Source organism: Varanus komodoensis, unplaced genomic scaffold, assembly GCF_004798865.1.
Source record: "Varanus komodoensis strain SLA01 unplaced genomic scaffold, ASM479886v1 scaffold25, whole genome shotgun sequence".
NCBI classification, from domain to species: Eukaryota; Metazoa; Chordata; class Lepidosauria; order Squamata; family Varanidae; genus Varanus; species Varanus komodoensis.
In genome coordinates, this window is record NW_025335661.1 from 9,683,926 (window position 1) to 9,705,465 (window position 21,540).

General features: G+C 41.6%; 1 protein-coding gene across 4 annotated transcripts in view; it reads right to left on the minus strand.

The window, feature by feature from the left end:
- Positions 1-21,540, minus strand: part of ATR (ATR serine/threonine kinase) — a 64,813-nt gene that overhangs the window by 13,431 nt on the left and 29,842 nt on the right. For 3 of the 4 annotated variants that reach the window (XM_044432785.1, XM_044432787.1, XM_044432788.1), the window contains 13 exons: positions 15,087-15,200; positions 13,451-13,566; positions 12,843-12,963; positions 12,588-12,725; positions 11,465-11,672; positions 11,129-11,307; positions 9,376-9,540; positions 7,586-7,677; positions 7,217-7,308; positions 5,605-5,782; positions 4,038-4,214; positions 3,124-3,283; positions 1,487-1,666 (listed from right to left, as the gene is read on the minus strand). In XM_044432785.1, coding sequence (XP_044288720.1) covers positions 1,487-1,666; positions 3,124-3,283; positions 4,038-4,214; positions 5,605-5,782; positions 7,217-7,308; positions 7,586-7,677; positions 9,376-9,540; positions 11,129-11,307; positions 11,465-11,672; positions 12,588-12,725; positions 12,843-12,963; positions 13,451-13,566; positions 15,087-15,200 — 1,920 coding nt within the window. The remainder of the gene's footprint in view (positions 1-1,486; positions 1,667-3,123; positions 3,284-4,037; positions 4,215-5,604; positions 5,783-7,216; positions 7,309-7,585; positions 7,678-9,375; positions 9,541-11,128; positions 11,308-11,464; positions 11,673-12,587; positions 12,726-12,842; positions 12,964-13,450; positions 13,567-15,086; positions 15,201-21,540) is intronic. The other variant, XM_044432786.1, reaches the window with a different exon arrangement.

Here is a 21,540-nt window from a genome sequence, read left to right on the forward strand (position 1 = left end):
TACCACCAGATTATGCAACAGATTCTTCAGGAGGATTGCAACCCTATCCAAAATTGGTTTCACATCAATATCCAGGTTAGTGGACAACTCAATCCAAAGAACCCCCATCTTCTATGCATTCAGCTAGTTTGTCCACATCCATTCTAGTACTGAAATCTAGACACTTATTCAGGAGATCTAGCACCTCATTGGAATTCTTAGGTGGAAAAGAGAGGTGCATCCATATAGCAGAGGAACCACCACAGTCCTAACTTCCAAAGGATTTCTTTTGGCACCTTCATACAGATGTTACTGTTGTTGTTACATCACATATCTACATTGTCTGTAGCTGAAGCTCTCTGGATGGTTCACAACATTAAAGTCACCCATCCAGATTTCAACCAGGCCCAACCCTGGTTGGCTTCCAAGATTAGGCAGGATTAGGCTATATGGAAGCTTGAAAAGCTTAGGTTGAAAAGCATAGTGATAGGATAAAACCCAGAGGCACTCCACATGCCAAAGCCTACCTGGTGGAAAAGAAGCCATCCAACACTGCCTTTTGATACTGGTCATCCCAGAAGGATTAGAACCAATGATGCACAGTACCTCTTCCAAACCAAACCCTTAACTATAAGTAAAAGTTCTAGTAGAACCACCTCCACCATTCAATTTTCACCAAGAATATTTCATTTACCAGAATAACCAAGCCTGTTTTAGTCCAGAAACCATGTCTGACTTCAGACTGAAATAGATCAAAATAATCAGCATCCTTTAAATATTTTAACAACTCTTAATAATATCTATAGGTTTTAATTTTGCAGCCAGGGTGATTCTGGGTTTTTAATTGTATTATTTTACTATGTATGTTTATTTATTTTATGTGAGCCGTCCCGAGGCTATAAGTGATGGGATTGCATACAAAAATTCCAAATAAATAAATAAATACATATTTTCCCAACAACTTGCCCATGAAGGAAAGCTTAGAGTGTGGACATTACTGCAGAATAATTCCCAATACCTATTTCAGGACAATAAGGTCCAGACTATCTCTCAGAAAAGTACTCAATATTTCAAATGTCCAATTCTTCAAAAACTGCACTGCAAGCTTTTAGGAGCAGTAGTGGGTAAGGATCAATTGAGCAAGTGATGGGTTCCAAATAACTTGGCCACACAGGTAAGTACTGAACTACAAAGTTACAAAAGAGTACCCATAGACAGAAAAGAATCAGGCTTCTGGACCAGATTTTATACAAACATCTTCAACTAGCTGCAGTGTGTATCATAAAAATACCAAGTTAGCAGATGTGTGGAGGAAGTACTATGGGACATCAATACAGCAAAGACATTTCTTAGCCTTGTAAGAAATGTGAAGACACTTAGAATGCATCTATTTTCCTATCAGCTCATCAAGAGGCACTTTTCTGGATTCAAGGGCAGTGTTCTTTGGTATATCGACACACAACAAAGTTAAATTGTATTACTAACATGCTCTACTTTTAGCATTTACCTTGTATTTCTTCATTACTGCATTACTCTCAAAGTTGGCTGTTTCTTCCATAAATCTGCCAACCAGCAACAAGGCCTGCCCATGTATTAGTTTACTTTTTATATCAGATGGTACTTGGCTATCTGGAAAACATAAGTCAACCCCCTTCTGAAGAATGATAAGGCCATGATGAGCCTCACCCTAAGTGGGGGAAAACATTAACAACAATTTAGTATTTATTAATTTTACCAGAAGGCCTTGAACATGCATTTATCTATTCACAATATTTGTATAACACTTTTCATTTGAAAACATATTATAAAGAAGTTTGGAAAAGAAAACCAACCAAGAACAAACAAAACCCACACATACATGACATCACTATAAAGATAGTTCATGGCTGAGGAAAGTCAAAGTAGACAAATGCATTTTCAGTAAAAGCCTAAAACATGCCAACACTGAGGTACCTCAGAGGGGAAATCATTTCAGGCTCATCTCCATAGCACTGCCAAATATAGCCTATATATTATTTCATCTATTAAATTTATACTTAATTTTATTTTATACCTTTGTATAAAATGTTCAGGTTTCTGAACCAAATTATGCATACAAGAATACAGCTGGACAGAAAAAAGTCAGAGTGAATTCAGCAGTTTCTGAACATAACTGGAAGCTATTTCAGCAATCAGAACTGTGGTTCTTTCAGCTGATGCAACCACAAGAATTCTTGCTGCAGTTAACATGTACCCTCTAGTTCAGGGTTAGGCACCCTCACACTAGCAAGCGAAATCTGGCCCTTCAGGGTTCCCCAGATGGCTATACCACTTTTCCAAGTACAGCCCCATTCCCCCTGATAACCATTTATTGCTGTTTTTCTAGCTTTTGCATGATCTTAAAGGTTGAAATGTTTCTCTTAAAACTTGGTTATGGGCATTAAGACGTTTAAACTAAAATATGCTTGTAAATTAATTTACTTGGACACTGTCCTTTTTATCTTTGGTCTCCCTCATCACTAGAATGTGGCCCCCAAGAATTTCTCCAAATTTGGCTGACAGACCACAAGAGGTTTCCCATCCCTGATCTAACATTTCCCCTTTGGGTAGTGTATGCACATATAAATCATACTAATGAATCAGCATGCCCTCCAGGAGTCCTGGGAAAATGTATTCCAAAAACCCTGAAATAGGATAGGCCAAATGCTCAATCATAGCATTAAGATCTAGGAGACTAATGTGTAACTAAAGGAACAATGCTATATAAGTTTAGCCAGAGGAAGGTCTAAATCTTCAGCATACCCCAGCCAACACAGGATCATGTGCAAAGGCTATTAGTCACAATAGCTAAATGGATTCTAAATATTCAGAGGCAGTATGCCACAAATACCAGTCACTGAAAGAACACAGTATGGTAGAACTACTGTCTTCATGCTTTTCAGCAGACTTGCTAGAAAGATCAACCTTCAGTAATTGTATCTCTCCAGAAATTATTACTAAGCATAGGAAAGTATGTAATACATAATATCATTTGCAGGGTGATATTCCCATTTGTTTTACTTTAGAGTGACGCTTGCTATAAAAAGACATCTATGAATGCTGCCCAATAATATGCCAATAAGTAATATGATAAATACAGAGGTAAAGCAGCTTAATTTTGTTTACCTTAGACCAAAGCCACTTTGCTCTTTCCACATACAGTTCAGATAGCTTAGACTCGCCAGCATTGAGGAGAGCATTATAGGCAGTCTGGTGATGACCAGCTTTCCGGGCAACCCGGGCACTTTGGAGCCAACATTCTCCCATCAGCTCACTGTAATCCTTTCTGTAGGAAGTCAAAAATACAAGCGCCACTTATAAAACCTCCCAAATAATCCATGCCTGATAATACATATATGTCAAAGAACAAACGTTTCTGATCCTACACATTTAAGTCAGGCTTAAAGACTTTTACCTATTAGGTTTCAGGCCGGCCTCAGCTACTGTTTGAAAATTAGCTCTGGAAGGCCTTGGGCCCTTCATATCTGCTCATCATGAATTCTACTCAGTATATAGGATCATTTATGGGATGGCATACAGGATGACCTTCTCTGCAATAGTTCTCATATTAAGATACTTCTTATGAAGACAGCTCAAACATACTAACAATTTGGAAGTTGTCATTTTATTTAAACCGGCATTTGTTAAACAGGCATTCAATGTGCATTAAGGTCCTGACAAGCACCAGTTGGTTGTATTTTAATTGCATTTTATATGACATCTCTAATCTTTGTAATATTATTTATACTTCTTTATAGCAGACAGAATTGTTCACCTTTTTATGAACTCGCCAGATACTGAAATTATATGCCATATTTGTGGAATATCCTTCAGCATCTTTTCCCCATATATTTCTTTTCTTTCTTTTTAATATATTTTGTGAAAATAAACAAACAAAAATTAAAAAAGGAACTCATAGGTGCTAACTAGAGTTGTGTAATGCAGGCCATTAATACATATGGCCTATACCAGTTCTTTATAGCTTACAAAATAAAGAGAGCAACTGCTAAAGTTCCAAAGCAGAATAAACATGGCTTCACCTTTTAGTGAGACTGAGTAAAGCTCGCCTAAGTGCCAGAATAGGTTCTTTAGCTCTGTATGAATTTTGTGTCATTTCTATACGAGCATGCCAGTTCAGAGAATCTTTTGCCCAGTTGCTATCAGATTGTTGAAGGATTGGTCCGACGCTGTGCTCAAGCTCACACAACATGTGTAACCTGTAATTAAAAAACAAAAATAGCTAGTCAAGCAACATACTTGAGATTAGAAATTGTTTAAGATTGTTGTTTCATTATCATAGGAGTCTATATTAATAATCTCTCATTAATATTAGGAGAAACATGTTCTAGCAGCAGTATGTCCTATCCTCTCTGTTTCCTCCAGAAATCTGTTTATTTCCTAGTGTTTGAATATCCTAAAATTCCATGCAATATAGAGTACAGACAACCAGGAAGTACCCAATTCAAATGTCAGCTCTAAATTTATTTATTTATTTAGAAAATTTCTAGGCCGCCCCATTCGCCGAAGCCTTGGGGCGGCTTACAAATAAATAAATAAATTAAAATACATAAATAACAATATAAAATACACCTAACTATATAAAATAAGTCACCCTGGCCAAAATGGACTTGCTAGATGGCTCAACTCCAAAGGAAGGCAACAGGTCCTGATGATTTATTCAGCATCTACCTAGGTGGACTTCCTTCCCCATTTTTTAGTGTATTGAAGCTCAAATCATACCTTTGCCTTGTACTCAGTGTTTTGGGCAGGTCACTTGTGCTTGCCATGCCTCCCATGTCAACCATTTGCCTAGTGATGTTCAGGACAATTTTGCAAATTACCAAATTTCACAGCCCTACAAGTTTGCCTCACTGCCCTGCTCTACATGCACACTGCTACTCCTTGAAGTCACCCATTCCCATAATGCATATGGAGGAAGTCATTGTTAATCTAACTTACAAGATTGTAGCTGGGATTTCAAATTCAACAATAAACATTAAAATGCAACTCAGCTATGATTATAGCAAGTGAATACTTTTGATTATAAATATGAATTCAATGCTTACCTGAAATTCTTGTGCTGTCAAGAGTGTGATAGGTAAGAAAAATCTTAGAATCCCAAGTTAAGTAACAAAGTGATCTTATGGACACAAGTTAGGTTCTAGAAGGATTTGTTGGAGTTGGGACTCCTTACTCAGAGCAACCTTCCTTGCAGACAGTATAGAAAGAACCATGCTGCCTGCTTTTCTGTTGTCACAAAAGCAACCTCAGAGAAGAGAATTGGGCTGAGGGGGGAAAATACCTACAAGATACCAGATATCCCAACAGTGCCTCAGCCACCTTTCCTCTCCCTCTGGAGAGAAGCAGTTAGACAGCCAAAATCAGTCATCTAGCTGCTTTGCAGTCAGGAGTGTGGAGGTGACCTTCTCCTCCAAGTGCCATCCTGACATGGGATGCTTGTAATCCTCCCACTTTGGAGGGTTATGAGCATCCCCATAGGATTGTACTCTAAATATTTCTTTAAATTAACATCAAATATGTGCAAAATATATTGAATGGCTTCAGACACTAAACATACTGAATGTGAAAAAAGAAACAAAATACCACCTGATAATGTATTCATATCCTCGTTGATATGAGCCCCTTTCAAAACTTGCTGCTGATAGTGGAACGATCTGCTCTGCTCGAACGACTTTCAAAGTTTCAAAGAAAGTGGCAGCTTCTTTCTTTTTAGCTGATAGCAACAATTGTCCAAGCCTAACACTCCATGTATTGGATTTCCCATCTAATAAAGTAGTGCCGGGCAGGAGCAACATAGTTTAAAAAATAAACAAAAACAACTTTAAAAAATTTAACTATAGATTGGTCTGTTTAAATTAAATGTAAGTTTATAATATTTTTGGAGCAATTACCAACCCATCATCTTTAATTTTAGCCACTTAGACAAGACAACAAGCCATGGTATTCCTTTACCAACACTGATCTGCTGTCTGAACCCAGTTGTGTTATTTCACCATGTTAAATCTGGTATCTAGAAACTATGGTAAGAAACTATGGCTTCTCTGTATTACTGTTTCATGGTTTTCAAAGTAAAGGTGTGCAACTACCACAAAGTCCTCTGGAAAGAGTTACAATTGCAGGATCAACTCCAACCATGCAGCCCCTGTGAGAACCAATCAGGAATAAGCAGATGGTATGGGAAAGAAGGAATGCATTCCAGGATTGAATTTCAGGCACAGTGGCTTATGCCAACAGTGGACTGAGTGGGGAGTATAGAAACCATGATAAAGTGGAAACCACTTGATCATTTCTCAATGAGTTGGTGATGCGGTTGTGTGAATGTGAATGTTGCCTTGTGTGAATACTTTAGCATAGTCATTGGATACAGCAAAGCTGATGAGTGCCTTAATATGAAAGAAAATCTCACTGATGATCTTGGTAATACACAGTTGATTCTAGTTTTACAGTTAACATATATGAAGCTGCCTTCTACTGATTAGACAGATGGGCCATCTAGTTTAGTTTTCAAGAAGGGGGCTTTGACCTACTATTTATTAAAATTATTTATATAAACTTTCAAGTTTAAAAACCTTCCAAGATGGCTTACAAGTAAAATAGTAGTATATTAATAAAAACTGCATAAACACTATTTTAAAATGTTTAAACTGTATTTGTACTTTTAATGTTTTTAAACATTTTTGTTAGCTGTCCTTTTTAGGGGAAAGGTAGGATAGAAAGGAATGCAGTAACATAGGATAATGTCTGTTTTTAATGTTGTTTTTAGACAAATTTTACCCTTAAGAATACTGGGATCTCCTCATACCCTACCCCAGGAATCTACAGTATTTTCAGAATTATTTGGTATGTTCTATCAAAGACTCTTCTTTACAAAGAAGGGAAGAAGGATTGCTAGCTTGTCAAATGTAAAAATAGGAGCACCAATTGATATACTGAGATCTAACTGGTATCTAACTGATGCTCTTGCACTGATCAAAGGCATCTGTCACAGAGATCGGAGGTGGACAGAGGATTTTCAGTTCTCCACATCAACTCCAAGATCTTTTGTGGGGGGTTGTGGAGGCCTGGGGTCCCCTTTGGAACAGGATTTCTTTGTTCCCCATTGTACTCTGTATCACCCTATATAAAGAGTCAGAAAGCAAGCCACAGCAAAAATACAATAAATATGAAGCTGTATTATCTTTCTGTTTCAAATAGCAACCTGCAGCTAAGTAGTTTTCCAGTGAATCCCACTGTGTCAGTTTCCAGGCTGCCTCTACTCTGTAGGGATTTAATTCAGGTATCCATTCAGGTCTAATAAAAGGAAAAAAGCAAACTTAAGTTAATATACAGAATATATATAATTTTTCTCATACAAAGCAACATATATATTAAAATACAAAGTGCATTTCAGATGATAATATTTCCTATATATGCTAGTCTAAGACCAAGACATAAAACAAAAAGTTGGAAAGGGAAGGCATTTTAGTTGATAACTCCAACTAATAGTATTAGATTTTCCCCAGACCCATTTGCATCAATAAATATGAGCTTTACATCATTTAGACAGGGAACATATCAGCTGCATTACCTCTTTGCAAGTACTCCATTCACTTGAGTAATTACAGTAGAGAACTGCCCAAGACCCAACATTGACTTCACCACACCATGATAATGATTTATCTATAAGGAGAAAAAGAAAACCAGAGCTACTCTTTTAGCTTACATTTCCCTCAGGGAGATCAAGGCAGCATACAAGTTCCTCTCCTGGCCATTTAATCCTCACAACAATCCTGTGAGGTAGATAGTGGGCAGATTCACACAATCAAGGAACAAGATACACTGACTTATTTGCTCTCCATGCACATGCCATCCAATTAACCCCACCTGGTCCAGATTGTTGTGATGGTCAAACCTGCCAAGGATGAGTGTCTGTGTTGATTTACAAACCACCCTGAACCCCTAGAATAAGCCATGGGTTTCAGGGTGGTTTCTAAACACCTGCTGGGTTTTGATATCATGACAGCCCACACTTAGTGACAGTAATCATGCTACTTAAGCAGCTTGCAGCCAGCAGCTGCAGGGAGGGGGAAATAGCCCTCATGGCTTATTTTCATTCCATGCAAACCCAGCCAATGTAATTTCAATCTAAACCCAAGCAAAAGCTTGTGCTCACTGAAATGCACACCATGTCTGTTACTAAAGGGACAGGTTGAGATTTTGATTTCTAACTAAAAACTGGAATGAAAAATGAATGAAGCAGGCTTTGCTGAAGGAAATGAGAGTGAGCCCAGGACCATCCCACCAGTTCTGCTGAAATATGTCCCTCATTAAGGCTCCTCTTTCCTCAACCGTCAGCACCAGCAGCCATTCCACCAACCCAGCTGATCTTTCCCTCTTCCCTTCCCATTCCTGTACAGCATGGGCTTCACCATGAGAAGAATTGTGAGAATTGAGGTTCAACAGGCAATATAGTGAACTTTCTTAGTGTTAAAAAGCCAGGATAGTTCCTTGAAGCTATGTCATGACCTTAAGTCTTTCAGCTTGTTAGAGAAAATACCAGAGATAATTACCTTGAACCTGACTTCCCCAATCATTATGTAGACGATGGCTGCTTTTGCTGTAAGAACAAACCTGTTTGCCTTAACTGATGCAGCTTTATGTTTTTCTCTTTCCTAGGAAGGGTGTGTGTGTGGGTGTGTGTGTGTGCGCACGCGCACACACATGTGCATATGGGGGGTTACAGCCTGTATATACTGACAGCTTCTGAATTAGGGGGAAAGAAGAACTTTATACATTTTGTGGCAAGAGCTGTTTGTTTTTTGTTCTTAACTTGGGAAGAAAAATTGACATGTTGTTTGACTAGGTAACTTCAGAGGTCCATGGAGGATCTTCTGGTCTATTCAGGGTATCAGCACTGCCACAGAGAAAGAAAGAGTACCATTTCTTCTGATTTATGTTCTGCATCTATATTGCATCATCGTATTCAAGAAAGGAGCTAAAGTGAGATGTTTCAGCTGCAGCAGGCCCCTGGGGTTAAAATAACCTTCTTTTCCTTGGGAGTCATGCCTTTTTATACAGCAGCTGTCTTGCCCTACCAATTCCATGTAAGCCACTCTCAGATTCTTTTTGGCTAAAGGGTGGGACAAACATATTTTCAATGAATCAGTCAATTAATTGAAGAAACTGAGGAACTATTGTTTGTTGTTATGTCTCGACAGAGACGAATGAAACCATTAAAATATGGCTACTCTGTGATTTCTCCACACAAACTAAGGCAGACATGAAGCTTTACTTGTCATATATTGTACTGTAACTGTACTGCTTTAATGTTGTGGGGAGGCAGTAAGGAAACAAATTAAGTCTGTTACAAGTTTTTACCTGCTCAGGCTCTAGCTGAATTGCTCTGTCATAGCAAGCTGTGGCATCTCTCAACAAGCCAATGCTTTCATGCTCAAGGATTTGTTCTCTGAGTGATGGCTCTGCCTTCCGTATTGCACTCACTCCTTGCACTCCATCTGGCTCGTGCATCGCTGCATACAATTTCTTTATGTGGGGAGGAAAAACATTTGCCACTGGAAAGTGTTCTGCCAGCACAATATTTGTGAGAATGTATGTTTGTTTAAAGCTTTTATATGCTGTCCTTCACAAAAAGTCCCAGGACAGTAATACAATGAAATACAAGTACAGCATCAGGCAACAAATTACATCAGATAAAACCCCATCTTAAAGCATTTTTTCAGTTTAAAGTACGGGATTAACCTGGCGTGCTGCTGTAAACCCAAGCCAAATTCCTTCCCATGCTGCTCATAACCCAACTGGACATGAGAAGCAGAAGGAAGAGGAGTAGACTGACTCAGTTGCAGCTTGCAGAAACTGCTCTAGCAAGCCCTGGCTGGGTCCTTTCTCTGAGCCTCCATCTGCTGGCTTGATCCAAAAGGGTAAGCTGGCCCCCAGAACAAAAGTGATGGTCATTCCTTCATTTCAAGCTTTGTGAACAGTTTTGGGTAGTATTGAAACAGTGCCTTTCCACACTATGTGAAGGTCCTATTTCAAGACAGAAATACAATTCAAAGTTCTATTTATGATTTTAAAAATGTATTTAAAATGTATTTTCCCGTACTTAAAATCATTTTGAATTATAGTTGTAAACTACTCCAATACATCTTCCAGTAAAGCACTATATACATGTAACAAAGAGATGAATATACTAATAACTTTAAAATTCACTCCCTTTTCTCTGAAAAGTGATAGTGTTATCTTTTCACTTATAAACATTTTACTTCTGTATTAATTAAAATTTAAAAATACTGATTAGGAACTGTGAAGTGTTTTTCTCAGTGTAAAATGTACCTATTCTGTATCAACAATCAAACTTTTATAATCACACCTCTACTTTCTCTCATCCATTAATTCAAGCCATATCACCAGCAAAATGATATGGCTTGAATTAACAGTTCCACAGAAAGCACTTACATCAATTTAATTAATTAAATTTATGTAATATTTATTACTTTACATTAATAAATTATTATTAAATAATTTATTTCACTATATTGCATAGGCTCAATGAAAAAATGAAGCTAACAGAACAATCTATGGCCCCTGGTCAGCATCTAGAGGGTCATAAGATAATTTGGATTCCCACCTCTGTAGCTATAGAAATGATATTGGAAAACTAGTCTGACTTAGGAGCTGGAGATCTGCATTCATTCACATCATGCTACCACTGGTAGCACCTGACAGAAAGAATCATACCAACATTGTCATCAGAATAACCTTCAAGAAGTGATTTAGAGGACGGGAAGTGGAGAAGACTGGAACCACCAAGGTACAAAGTACATTGGCAGTGCCTAAGCCTTCTTTCCTTCTGCTCTGGAGTGCTGCTGTACAACAGTCTAAACTGGCCATCTATCTGCTTTCTAGAGTGGGAAGAGCATGGAGGCAGCCTTCACATCCTGGCATGATGCACAGGCTGCCCATCAAGCCCCATGAATGGAAGGTTACAGGCTGCTTCATTGGACTGCAGCCTAAAACAATGCAGTAACTCATTCTACAGTAAAACAGATAGTGGAAGTGACAGTATGAAGCACTGAGGTTCAACTTTGTTTTATATCATAAGAAAAAGCCAAACCTGCAAAAATCCAAGATGTTCTTGAATGCTTTGTTTCTTTTCCATGATGAATGATTCAAAGTGCATTACTGCTCTTGTGTAGGCTTTTGAGCGAAAGGAAGCTGCAGCCAGTGTGTCCTGAGGGATGAGGTCAAGAAAACGGACTACATTTTGATATTCTCCATATTCCTCAGTTGTTGCTACGAAACAAGAGTGTAAAAAAAGCATAATTAATACTAATGTTCTCAATGCTTAAGAACAGGATATCAGAAAGGACTGCCTGACTTTTAGGTACAAGTTATACTGATACTGCAACACTAGCGATGTAAACACCACTGAAAGAAGAGTATCACTGACCTTGCAACTCTGCATGGCCCTTGTTTGACTTGCTAGCAGCTTTCTCAGCACGCAGTCTTTTGAATTTATATCTGGCCCACTGCGTTAAATGATCAAGCATGGAGAATACTGTCTGTGTGCTCAGTTGACTCAAATCTGAAGCACTATCCTCACATCTTCTTGCACAGGTGTCATCATTTTTCAGAACAGCCATGATTTCTGAATAAACCTAGATAATTTGAAATTAAAGCGGGGGGGGGGGGAATGCAAGATTTTTGCTTGCGAACAACTCAAGGAGAGAGGTTGTGCCTCTACCATTCAAACTGTTATTTAGAAGAACCTAAACAATTTCAGGAGCCAATGTGGCTCCTTGTTGGAAAGTTAGACTGGGAATCTAGGAGATCCAGATTCTAGTCCCCACTCAGCCATTAAGCTCACTAAGTGACTTTGAGTCAGTCAGTAGCTCCCAACCTAGCTTATTTCACAGGGCTGTTGCTGTGAGGATAAAAATGGCATGGAGAACTATGCAAGCCACCATGGGTTCTTCACAAGAGGAAAAAAGATGGGATATAAATGCAATAGAGCAACAACAATTTGAACAGTTTCAGATCCACCTTCTTCACTTTCTGGTCTTTATGGGAAAAACAAAAAGGAAGTCACTGTGCTCCCAGACACTTTTCCATGCCCTATGACACCCACTTGTTTGTTTGTTAAAATTAACACACGTTCTTACGCGCAACTGAGATTGCTGTGAAATAGGTTTCTGATGTTGAAAACTAGCTCAGTTTTACCTCCTATGCTGTCCAACGTCTACATGAAACCATTGAGATGGGGTGTTATCTGGACCTGTAAGCTTAGGTATCATCTATACAGATGACACCCAATTGTATCTCTTCTTTTCATCAAATCCAGGTTAGGCAGTAACTGCTCTGAATCACTGCCTAGGCCAATAAACTGAAGCTCAACTCAGACAAGATAAAGGTACTGTTAGTGGGTGGTTCACCTGCCCAGATGAGTACTATCCACCCTTTCCTAGAATGAATGGCAATCTATATTGGAAATCAAAGGTAATCATTCACACATCTCTTACAAGAACACATTTTAAGAATTTCTGAAGAAAATAGAGGTATAAAGGGGGTCTCACCTCTTGCTGATCCTCCTGATTGCATCCCAAAAGAACATAAACCAGAATGTGGGGAAGGAGATAGATTGTCACCTTATAGTCATTCTTCATCATAATACAGCAGCAGTTAAAAACCTTACTGGCAAGATCATGTCGTACCTGAAACAAGGCTGCATTTTTAGTCTAAATTTATTTTGACATTCAAAATTTACACAGCTAGCTGACAAGTAACATTACAAACAGTATCCAATCAAAGCATGTGCTCATTACTCTTACCTTTGTTATAAGGTAGCCAGCCCAAGTTGCTGACCATTCCTCAAAGTTTTTGCCTAATCTGCTTAAGTAAATAGGCTTCTTAACCTTTGACCAGTTTACAGCCTTCTGATAACTCTTGTATCTGTAAACATAATTTCCCAAATTGGTTAGCATTTATTAACTTAAAAAAGAAGGAAGAATAATGAACCAACACTATAGTAGCAACGACATAACCTTTTATTCTGAATTTTTTCATTAGATCTTACATCTTTGTACTACTGCTTACTCAAGGAAAATTTTTGTTTTGAAAGGCACATTTCAGGGATCTATAGCTTTCTAATAAGGATTTGTTTCAGAAAAGGTTAAGTATATACAAAAAAGGGCTAACTGTAATTCTAAAACATTAGGACTTGCTTATACCTGAATGACCTGCTAATTTGATATGTTATTTAACTTAAATTGCATCTTAAATTGAAAACATGTCTTATGTTCAAGTATAATGAAAGATGGTAGAAGAAACATATGTGATGGAAGTCTGGATAATCATTAAAATCTTTTGTTTTAGTCTAATTTTGCTGGACTGATGTAGTCTAATTCAAAGCACTGAACTTATTTTTCGTATTGCCTACCTAGTATTTAAATGAGGTTCCAATATTTCTTGGATATGATCAGGAAACATTTTCCAAAGCTTGGAGCCTGAGCAATCAGAAGCTGTCTCCCTACAACCATAGATAGACAGTAACTCCTAAATAAAAATACACATGAACACATTAGTGTTTCGTATGACAAAGTATCTGCTACAAATTATTCTTAGGAAATAAAAGTGGAAAAAGAAGAATTCCATTACCTTACTGATGCCAGATACATTACCCCAGCCTTCCCCAACCTGGTAACCTTCAGTAGCATTTGGACTGCAACTCCCAGAATTCCCATCCAGCATGGCCATTGACAGGGAATTCTGGGTGCTGCAGTCCAAAATGTCCAGAAGGCACACAGTTGGTGAAGGGTGCATTAGCTCAATTCATGCATCACACTCAGGCTCCCAGAGATCCCTCTCCACCTTGCATGCTCGAAATCACTCTCTCTCTCATCACACAAGTTGTCATAATTATACTTGGTTAGGAAAATTATAGTTAACCTCCAAACCAGAACTACAAACTTTATGTTGTACAGGCATTTCCATTATGGATTGCGGTAACTCCACATTGCCCAAACTAGACATCTCAGGCATTACTGTGGACTAAAAAAGAGGGATGGTATTGGAATATGAGAGTGGAGGTGGGAATGCTCAAGTCCAAGTGTTAGCCCCCAAAAGCCAAACTATGGTTTTTCCATGACAAGTAAACCTGGTTTTTAAAGTGATTGATATTTAGCCTCTACTCTCAATACTTAGAAAACAGAGTACTTAACAAAAATACATAGTTTATTTAGTTTTTGTTTTGTGTGGATAACATTTTTATGGCTGTGCTGAACTGAAGTTATCAGCTACAAGTACCTAACCTAAAAATAACCCTTCAGAACACAATCCTGTGAATTGGACCCTTGACTCCCCATCTCTTTTCACCCTCCAAAGATCTACTTAGGTCAGCCACCATAGCTCTTTCTGTGTTAGCTGTGACTGAGAGGGGCAGTGGATCTCTGATTCTCAGCTCCAAGGATGAAGTGCTGTGCCCAGCCTCTGAGCTGGCACCCTGAATTATCCTGTGGCCTGTTGGACACTGTTTAGGGACCCTGATCCTTTAGAATCCATGCAACCATAAGTTGTTTATACACTACATATTTTATTTTTAGTGTTACACATGCAAAGCTATCCAGAAAAACGGAAAATAGGACAGATAACCATTACATAGGAGATGGGAGGAAGCAGCATATGAAGCATCAATTCTTTTCAAATGTCTTTACATAGTGAATTGGAAGCCTTGAATTTACACCTCCCACCTGTTGCTGCTGGTTGTAAGGTTTATTTTAACAGTTAAACAGCCGTTATAATATAACCACAGACATATGAAGACAAATCAAAGTAAATGCTTATTCTACAAGCCCTTTAACACAGTTGTCAACATTTAAGCATAACAAAAACTTCATGATTAGTGTTCAGGAACAGAACAGGGAATGCTCATTCACTAATCCCATTCTAACGGCTTGGAATTTATGATGTGCCCTTTTTATAATTTTTATTATTGTTTAGAGTATGATCTATTTTATTGATTTTAATAGAATGAAGATTAGTAAATTCTTTTGTTTTAACAAACAGACCATCCTTACCTGAATAGCATATGAGGCAGAATCTTGTGCCCTGACATTATCAGCATAAGCAAGGAATGCTCTTGTCAACTCAGTGAGTAATCCATGGGCAAAATGTGGATCTTCTACTCCCGTCTCAAGAAAAAGATAACAGATTTCTTAGAAGAGTCTTAGATTTCAGTGTTGTTAATATCTTGTCACTCTCACAGTCTAGTTCAAGTTGTGATTATACAGTGGAAGGGCTGATAGTCTCAACAGGCATTGGAGTGCACAGCTACTTCCAATGAGAGAGCCATAAACTTTGGTCAGTAATCAGAAACAGTATAAGCAAAGGATCTCTCTACTGACACACTGCAACTCAAGAGGGTCTGAAATGCAGGTAAGAGGGGAACATGGTGGTTCTCCCTATCCCTTATTTATGATCCGAGACTTAGAAAAGCAGGTTGCTTACCTATAACTGATGTTCTTTGAGTGGCCATCTGTGCAGTCACATGCATGGGTGCTGCGCCTGCGCAGTGCCTAGGCTGGAAGATTCAAAGCTAACGGTATTGGCGGGAAAAACTCCGCTCCCCCTCCCCTCGGTAGTATATATAGAGCAGAGTGTCTGCCATTTTCTCCAGTCTTTGGAGACCGCAAGTTCGCCACCCCATGGAATAAGATGGCATAACAACCTAGTATGTACCGACACAGTCCCCCTCGGTACCAACGTTACCAGTATGAGGTACCGAAGCAGTACGATACGGTACTGACAATGAAACCACTCACCGACACCGAGCAGGGCTGACGGGTGGGTTGTGTGACTGCACAGATGGCCACTCGAAGAACATCAGTTACAGGTAAGCAACCTGCTTTTTCTTCTCTGTGCACCACACATATGGGTGAATAGCAAGCTTACCAGAAACAGTGGCGGGAGGTGTCGCTATTGAAGGACGGCAGAAAGAACAGCCCTCCCGAATGAGCAGTCTCGTCTGGCACGCACATCAAGACGATAGTGCTTTGTGAAAGTACAAGGCGTAGCCCAGGTTGCTGCCTTACAGACATCCTGGATCGGGACACCCGCAGCGAACGCGGAGAAAGCTGAGACTGCTCTAGTGGAATGGCCCCTTGGAACAACAGGTAAGTCCAGCTTTGAGAGTGGGTACGCCAACGATATGGTTTGAACGATCCATTTCGACAGCCTCTTAGACGAAACAGGCGATCCTTCGTCTCACTCAGAATACTTTACAAAAAGTTTATTGGAATGTCAAACAGATTCCGTGCACGACCTATAAAAAGCCAGGCATCGTCTAACATCTAAGGTGTGCAAGGACCTCTCGATCGGGTTCGACGGCAACGGGAAAAAGGCAGGCAGCACAATTTCTTGGTTCAGGTGAAACAGTGTGGCAACTTTAGGCAAAAAAGTAGGGTCCATCCTCAGGACCACATAAAGCACACAGAGCACAAAGTTCACTGGCTCTACGAGCTGAAGTAACTGCAACTAAAAAAAGCCGTTTTCCATGAAACAAGGCATAAATCGACGGTGGCTAACGGTTCGAATGGTGGTTTTGTAAGTGCCTGTACGACAACTGTGAGACTCCACATCGGCATAAATGGCCGAATGGACGGGTGTAGATTCTGCAGGCCTTTAAGAAATTTCCAAATAAGCGGTTGTGAAAACACCGACAGCCCTCGCACTACACCATGATAATGTGAAACTGCAGCTGCATAAACCTTAATTGAGGAGGGTTTCAGTCCCAAGCGATGCAGGTGCAGCAAAAACTGAAGAATGTTCTCAATCGACGCCGTAAGCGGGTTAAATGAGTTAGATTCCGTGTAGAATGAAAAACGACGCCACTTCGTCACGTAGGACTTTTGAATGGACAGTCTCAGTGCAGATTCGAGAATCTGTACAACCTTCGGATCCAAAGAACTCGGTCCCAACAATATTCCCGTCGGTACCAAATCAGTGAGAGGGTCCGACCGATCATGAGTGGAGGTACCTAGTGATCTATTAGATCCCTGTTCCGAAACAGTCCCTTGAGTCAATGAATCCTCCACGCAGTGAGGTTCAATGGTGACAGGTCTGGGTGACAGACGGCCCCGTTTTGTTGGGTTAGAAAATCTTGTGTGAGCGGAAGGCGAAGGAAATTGCCCTTCGAGATGTGAAGGAGAGTGAGAACCACGCCTGGCAAGGCCACCAAGGTGCTATGAGTATCCCCGTGGCATCGTCGTGCACGATCTTCGAGATGACTTTGGTCAGCAGAGGAATAGGTGGGAATGCATAGAACCTGAGATTTGTCCATGTAATCATAAGGGCATCTCCCATCAATCCCGGTCCTATTCCTGCCCTGGAGCAGAACCTTTTGCACACCTTGTTTCTGTTGGTGGCAAAGAGATCGAATGTCCCCACAGTTGGAACAGTTGGGTGCAAACTTGGTGGTTTAGTTCCCATGTAGTTCCCACATGTCGTGGGTGATTGACATATGTCTGCTCAAGGAGTCTGCCTCTTCGTGGTCGGTCCCGACCAGATGGACCGCCAAAAGGGTTGTGCCTCTCGGGATACACCACTCCCAAATGTCCATGGACAGGCGGGCCAGGGCGGTGGATTTTGTGCCGCCCTGCTTGTTGATATAGAATACCGCCACTATGCTGTCTGATGTGAGCTGTATCATGCATTGGTGAAGAACGGTTTCGAAGGACCATAGTGCTTTGAACATCACTAACAGCTCGAGGTAATTTATGTGGCTCAGCGATTCCTGGCGGTTCCACATGCCTTGGGATCGAAACCCTGTGCACACCGCGCCCCACCTGACCAACGAAGCGCTGGTGTATAGAGTCCTTGTCTGGTGAGGGGTAATCAATGGGATCCCCACATTCAGATTGGGTGGGGAGACCCACCAAGTCAATGTCTGTAAAACAGCGCGGGGTACACGAAGAAGTTTGTTTGGTAAATCTCTTTGTGGACGAAAGTTCTTGTTGAACCAGAGTTGAAGTGGACGAAACTTCAGCCTGACATGTGGGACAATGGCGACTGTGGCTGCCATGTGACCCAAAAATCTTTGTATGGAAAGCGCTGTGACTACGCGGTCTCGTCAAATCCAAGAGATGCAGGCACGGAGGCTGTCCTGACGAGCTTGGGGGAGGAATGCCCTTGCCACCGTAGAATCGAGACGAGCTCCGATGAAGTCTATCACCTGTGTAGGAACAAGGGATGATTTTTCACTGTTAATGCAAAGTCCAAGGTTGTCCAATAATGTACAAACAGTATGAACAGCTGAGAGTAGGGTTTCACGGGTCGGTGACACTATAAGCCAGTCATCCAGGTAAGGGTAGACTTGGATGCCCTGAAGTCGAAGATGAGCACAGACGGAAGCCATACATTTTGTGAAGACCCTCGGAGCTGTGGCCAAGCCAAATGGAAGGGCATTAAACTCGTAAATGTCAGTTCCGATGGTGAAATGCAGAAGACGCCTATGACTTTGGTGAATCAAAATATGGAAATAGACATTCTTTAAGTCAATGGAGGCGAACCAATCCTCTCTCCTCAGCAGCAGAAGAATATTTTGGAGGGTAGTCATCTGAAATTTCTTTGGTTTGATAAATTTGTTGATATTCCGGAGGTCCAAGATCGAATGAAGACCACTGTCTCGTTTCTGGACCATAAAATATCTAGAGTAGAATCCGTGCAGTCACTCGGAACTGGAAACCCATCGAATCGCTCCCTTCTGAAGCACTTGTTGCACTTCATTCACTAACACCGGGGAGCGCGGTGTAAATCGAATCGGGCTCGATGGAGGAACAGTATTGAATTCTATTCTGTATCCAAGCTGAATAATTGACAGGACCCACCGATCAGATGTAATGGACTCCCAAATGGGGTGTCGGCCTTGCAGCCGTTCCCCAAAAGGGAGGGGGAAGGGTGGGTATGGAGGTGGAGAAGAGGTTCGCACGTCCCATCAGTGTTGACGCTTCTCGGTATCGAAACATCAACGATTTTGTGGAAAACGCTCATGAGGTTGTTGCCTTCTGCGTTGTGGACTCTGTTGGTACTGTCATTGAGGCGGCTGATAGCGGTAGGATGGGCGTGACCATGACCACTTACATTTGTTCTGTCTGGGCAGTTCCATGCGTCTGGCCGTCATCCGGGATTCATGGGTTGACTTTAACTTGTGATCGGTACGGGAGTGAAAAAGCCCGGAGCTGTCAAAAGGCATTTCCTCTATTCATTGCTTCATTTCATCGGGGAAGTTGCAGTTTCGCAACCAGGCATGCCTTCTCAGTGAGACAGCTCCCACAAGCGCTCTCGAATCCGTATCCACATGGTGGCGTGCTATGGATAACTGTTAAATGGCGACTTGCATCCCCTCTTTAATGAAGGTTCTGGCAAGGTCCCTTTGTTGCTCAGGCAGGGGAGCGACGATATTATTCAGCCTCTGCATAATAAAGAATTGATACCTAGCGAGGGTGGCTTCATAGTTGGACATCCGAAGCCCGAGTCCTGCAGCCGCATAGACCCTGCGCACCAGGGTATCAATCTTGCGCCCCTCCTTATCTCTGGGGGTGGTATGGCCTCTAGCTTCCCTGCCCTGAGATGATTCGACCACCACAGAGTTTGGCTTAGGGTGGTGAAGCAGAAAGGGGATGTCGCTCTCTCGGACCCGATACATGGACTCGTATCTTCTCACCGTAGGTTGAGTTTGAGAAGGCAAGTCCCATGGTTGCGTCATCGCCTGCCGCAGAGTTGTAATATGCGGCAAGACGATTGCTGGTGATTGTTCTCCCTGAACAATGTCGTAGAACTTGTCAGTGCTCGGATCTGGCTGATGTTGCGCCTCGATCTCGAGTGACCAAACAAGTTTAGACATAAGCTCCCCGAATGAAATGTGGGGTTCTTCAGGCGATGACGGGCCTTGAGATATAATCATGCCATCTGGGGAGGTAGAGTCGGCATCCGAGTCTGAGTCGGGTCCGGGATGGCATGATTCTGATGAGGAGGTCCCTGGAGAAGTGGGACGATCGGGTTCAACATGCAGGGAAGTAGACGGCAGATCCTCATGAACAGAGGGTGAAGAACGATCCTGTGGGTGAGGACGAAATCCAAAAGAATGGTAGTCCTCCCAACCCCTTGGGTAGTCATAGTAGGGTCGGAACCATCCTTCTTCCCGCCTCTCGTCCATCCGGGTCCGAGGTGGTGGTGACGGAAATTGGTCTCTAGCTCTCGCCGTAGGCATAGGAGTCAGGGACCGGGCCCTCAGAGGCAAATCCTGAATCTCCCCATCAGACATCGACTCACGATACTGCTCTTCGGGCAGTGGAATAGGCATGCCCTGTTGAGGAGCAGATTGCATCGGTGACCCCGGAGGAATAACCTGCATCGCCACCTGAAGCATCAGTACAGATGGAGTTGGTACCGAAGCTGCTGTCGGGATCGATGGGGCCGTCGAACCCGAATCCCGATGCCTCTTCTTATGAGGCAGTTTTGCTGCCTTATCTTTCTTCGCCTTTTTGTGAGCCGAAGATTGATCCGATCCCCCGTGCTTCCTCTTTTTCCGTTGTTTATGAGGGGGCAAAAGAGGTAACTGAGCCCCTGGGGGGGAATTTCCACTGTCGGATGGTTGCAGCTGTGGCATAGGCGGCGTGGGCGAAGGGCATTGCCCAGACATGCCCGCGGCAGAGGCTGGGCGTTGAACCGGCTTGGACGAGGCTGAGGCCTTGTGCTTAGCAGATGGAGCATGCGCTGGCCCGGGTTTTCCTGCAGGCTGATCGGATTGCATCAGCACTTGATCCCAAAGCAGTTTGCGCAGCCGGTTCTCCCTATTCTTTCACGCTTGCTTAGTGAAAGCAAGGCAATGACGGCATTTATCAGACCTGTGCCCCTCACCGAGGCAGAGGAGGCACAAGTCATGAGGGTCTGCTGGAGACATTTTGGACCCACATTCTGCACACTTGCGGAAGGCCGCTCGCTGCACCATCGCAGAAAAAGAAGAAATAGAATACAGAAAGAGGGAAAAGTAATAAATTTTTGTTTTTGTTTTTGTTTTGTTTTTATAGGAACAAGTAAAGAGAAAAAGAAGATATAAACTGGAATGAGGGAATAATAACTTGGAATAAGAGTAAGAAGATAAACGGTAAGTAATGAACAATACTGAGTCAAGCGAGAGACGAACAGGCACAAGGTACAGTGAACGGCGGTTGCAAAAGACTGGAGAAAATGGCAGACACTCTGCTCTATATATACTACCGAGGGGAGGGGGAGCGGAGTTTTTCCCGCCAAAACCGTTAGCTTTCAATCTTTCCGGCCTACGCACTGTGCAGGCGCAGCACCCATATGTGTGATGCACAGAGGCCACGACGAAGAACAGGCATGAAAGTAATCCCTCTTATTCCTCTGTGAGAAATCACTCACACATGCAAATGTTGGCAGTCCATTCAAGGTACGACATTATTACAGTCACAAGCTGTACCTGCACTAGAACAAGACAGGGAAATCTATGGC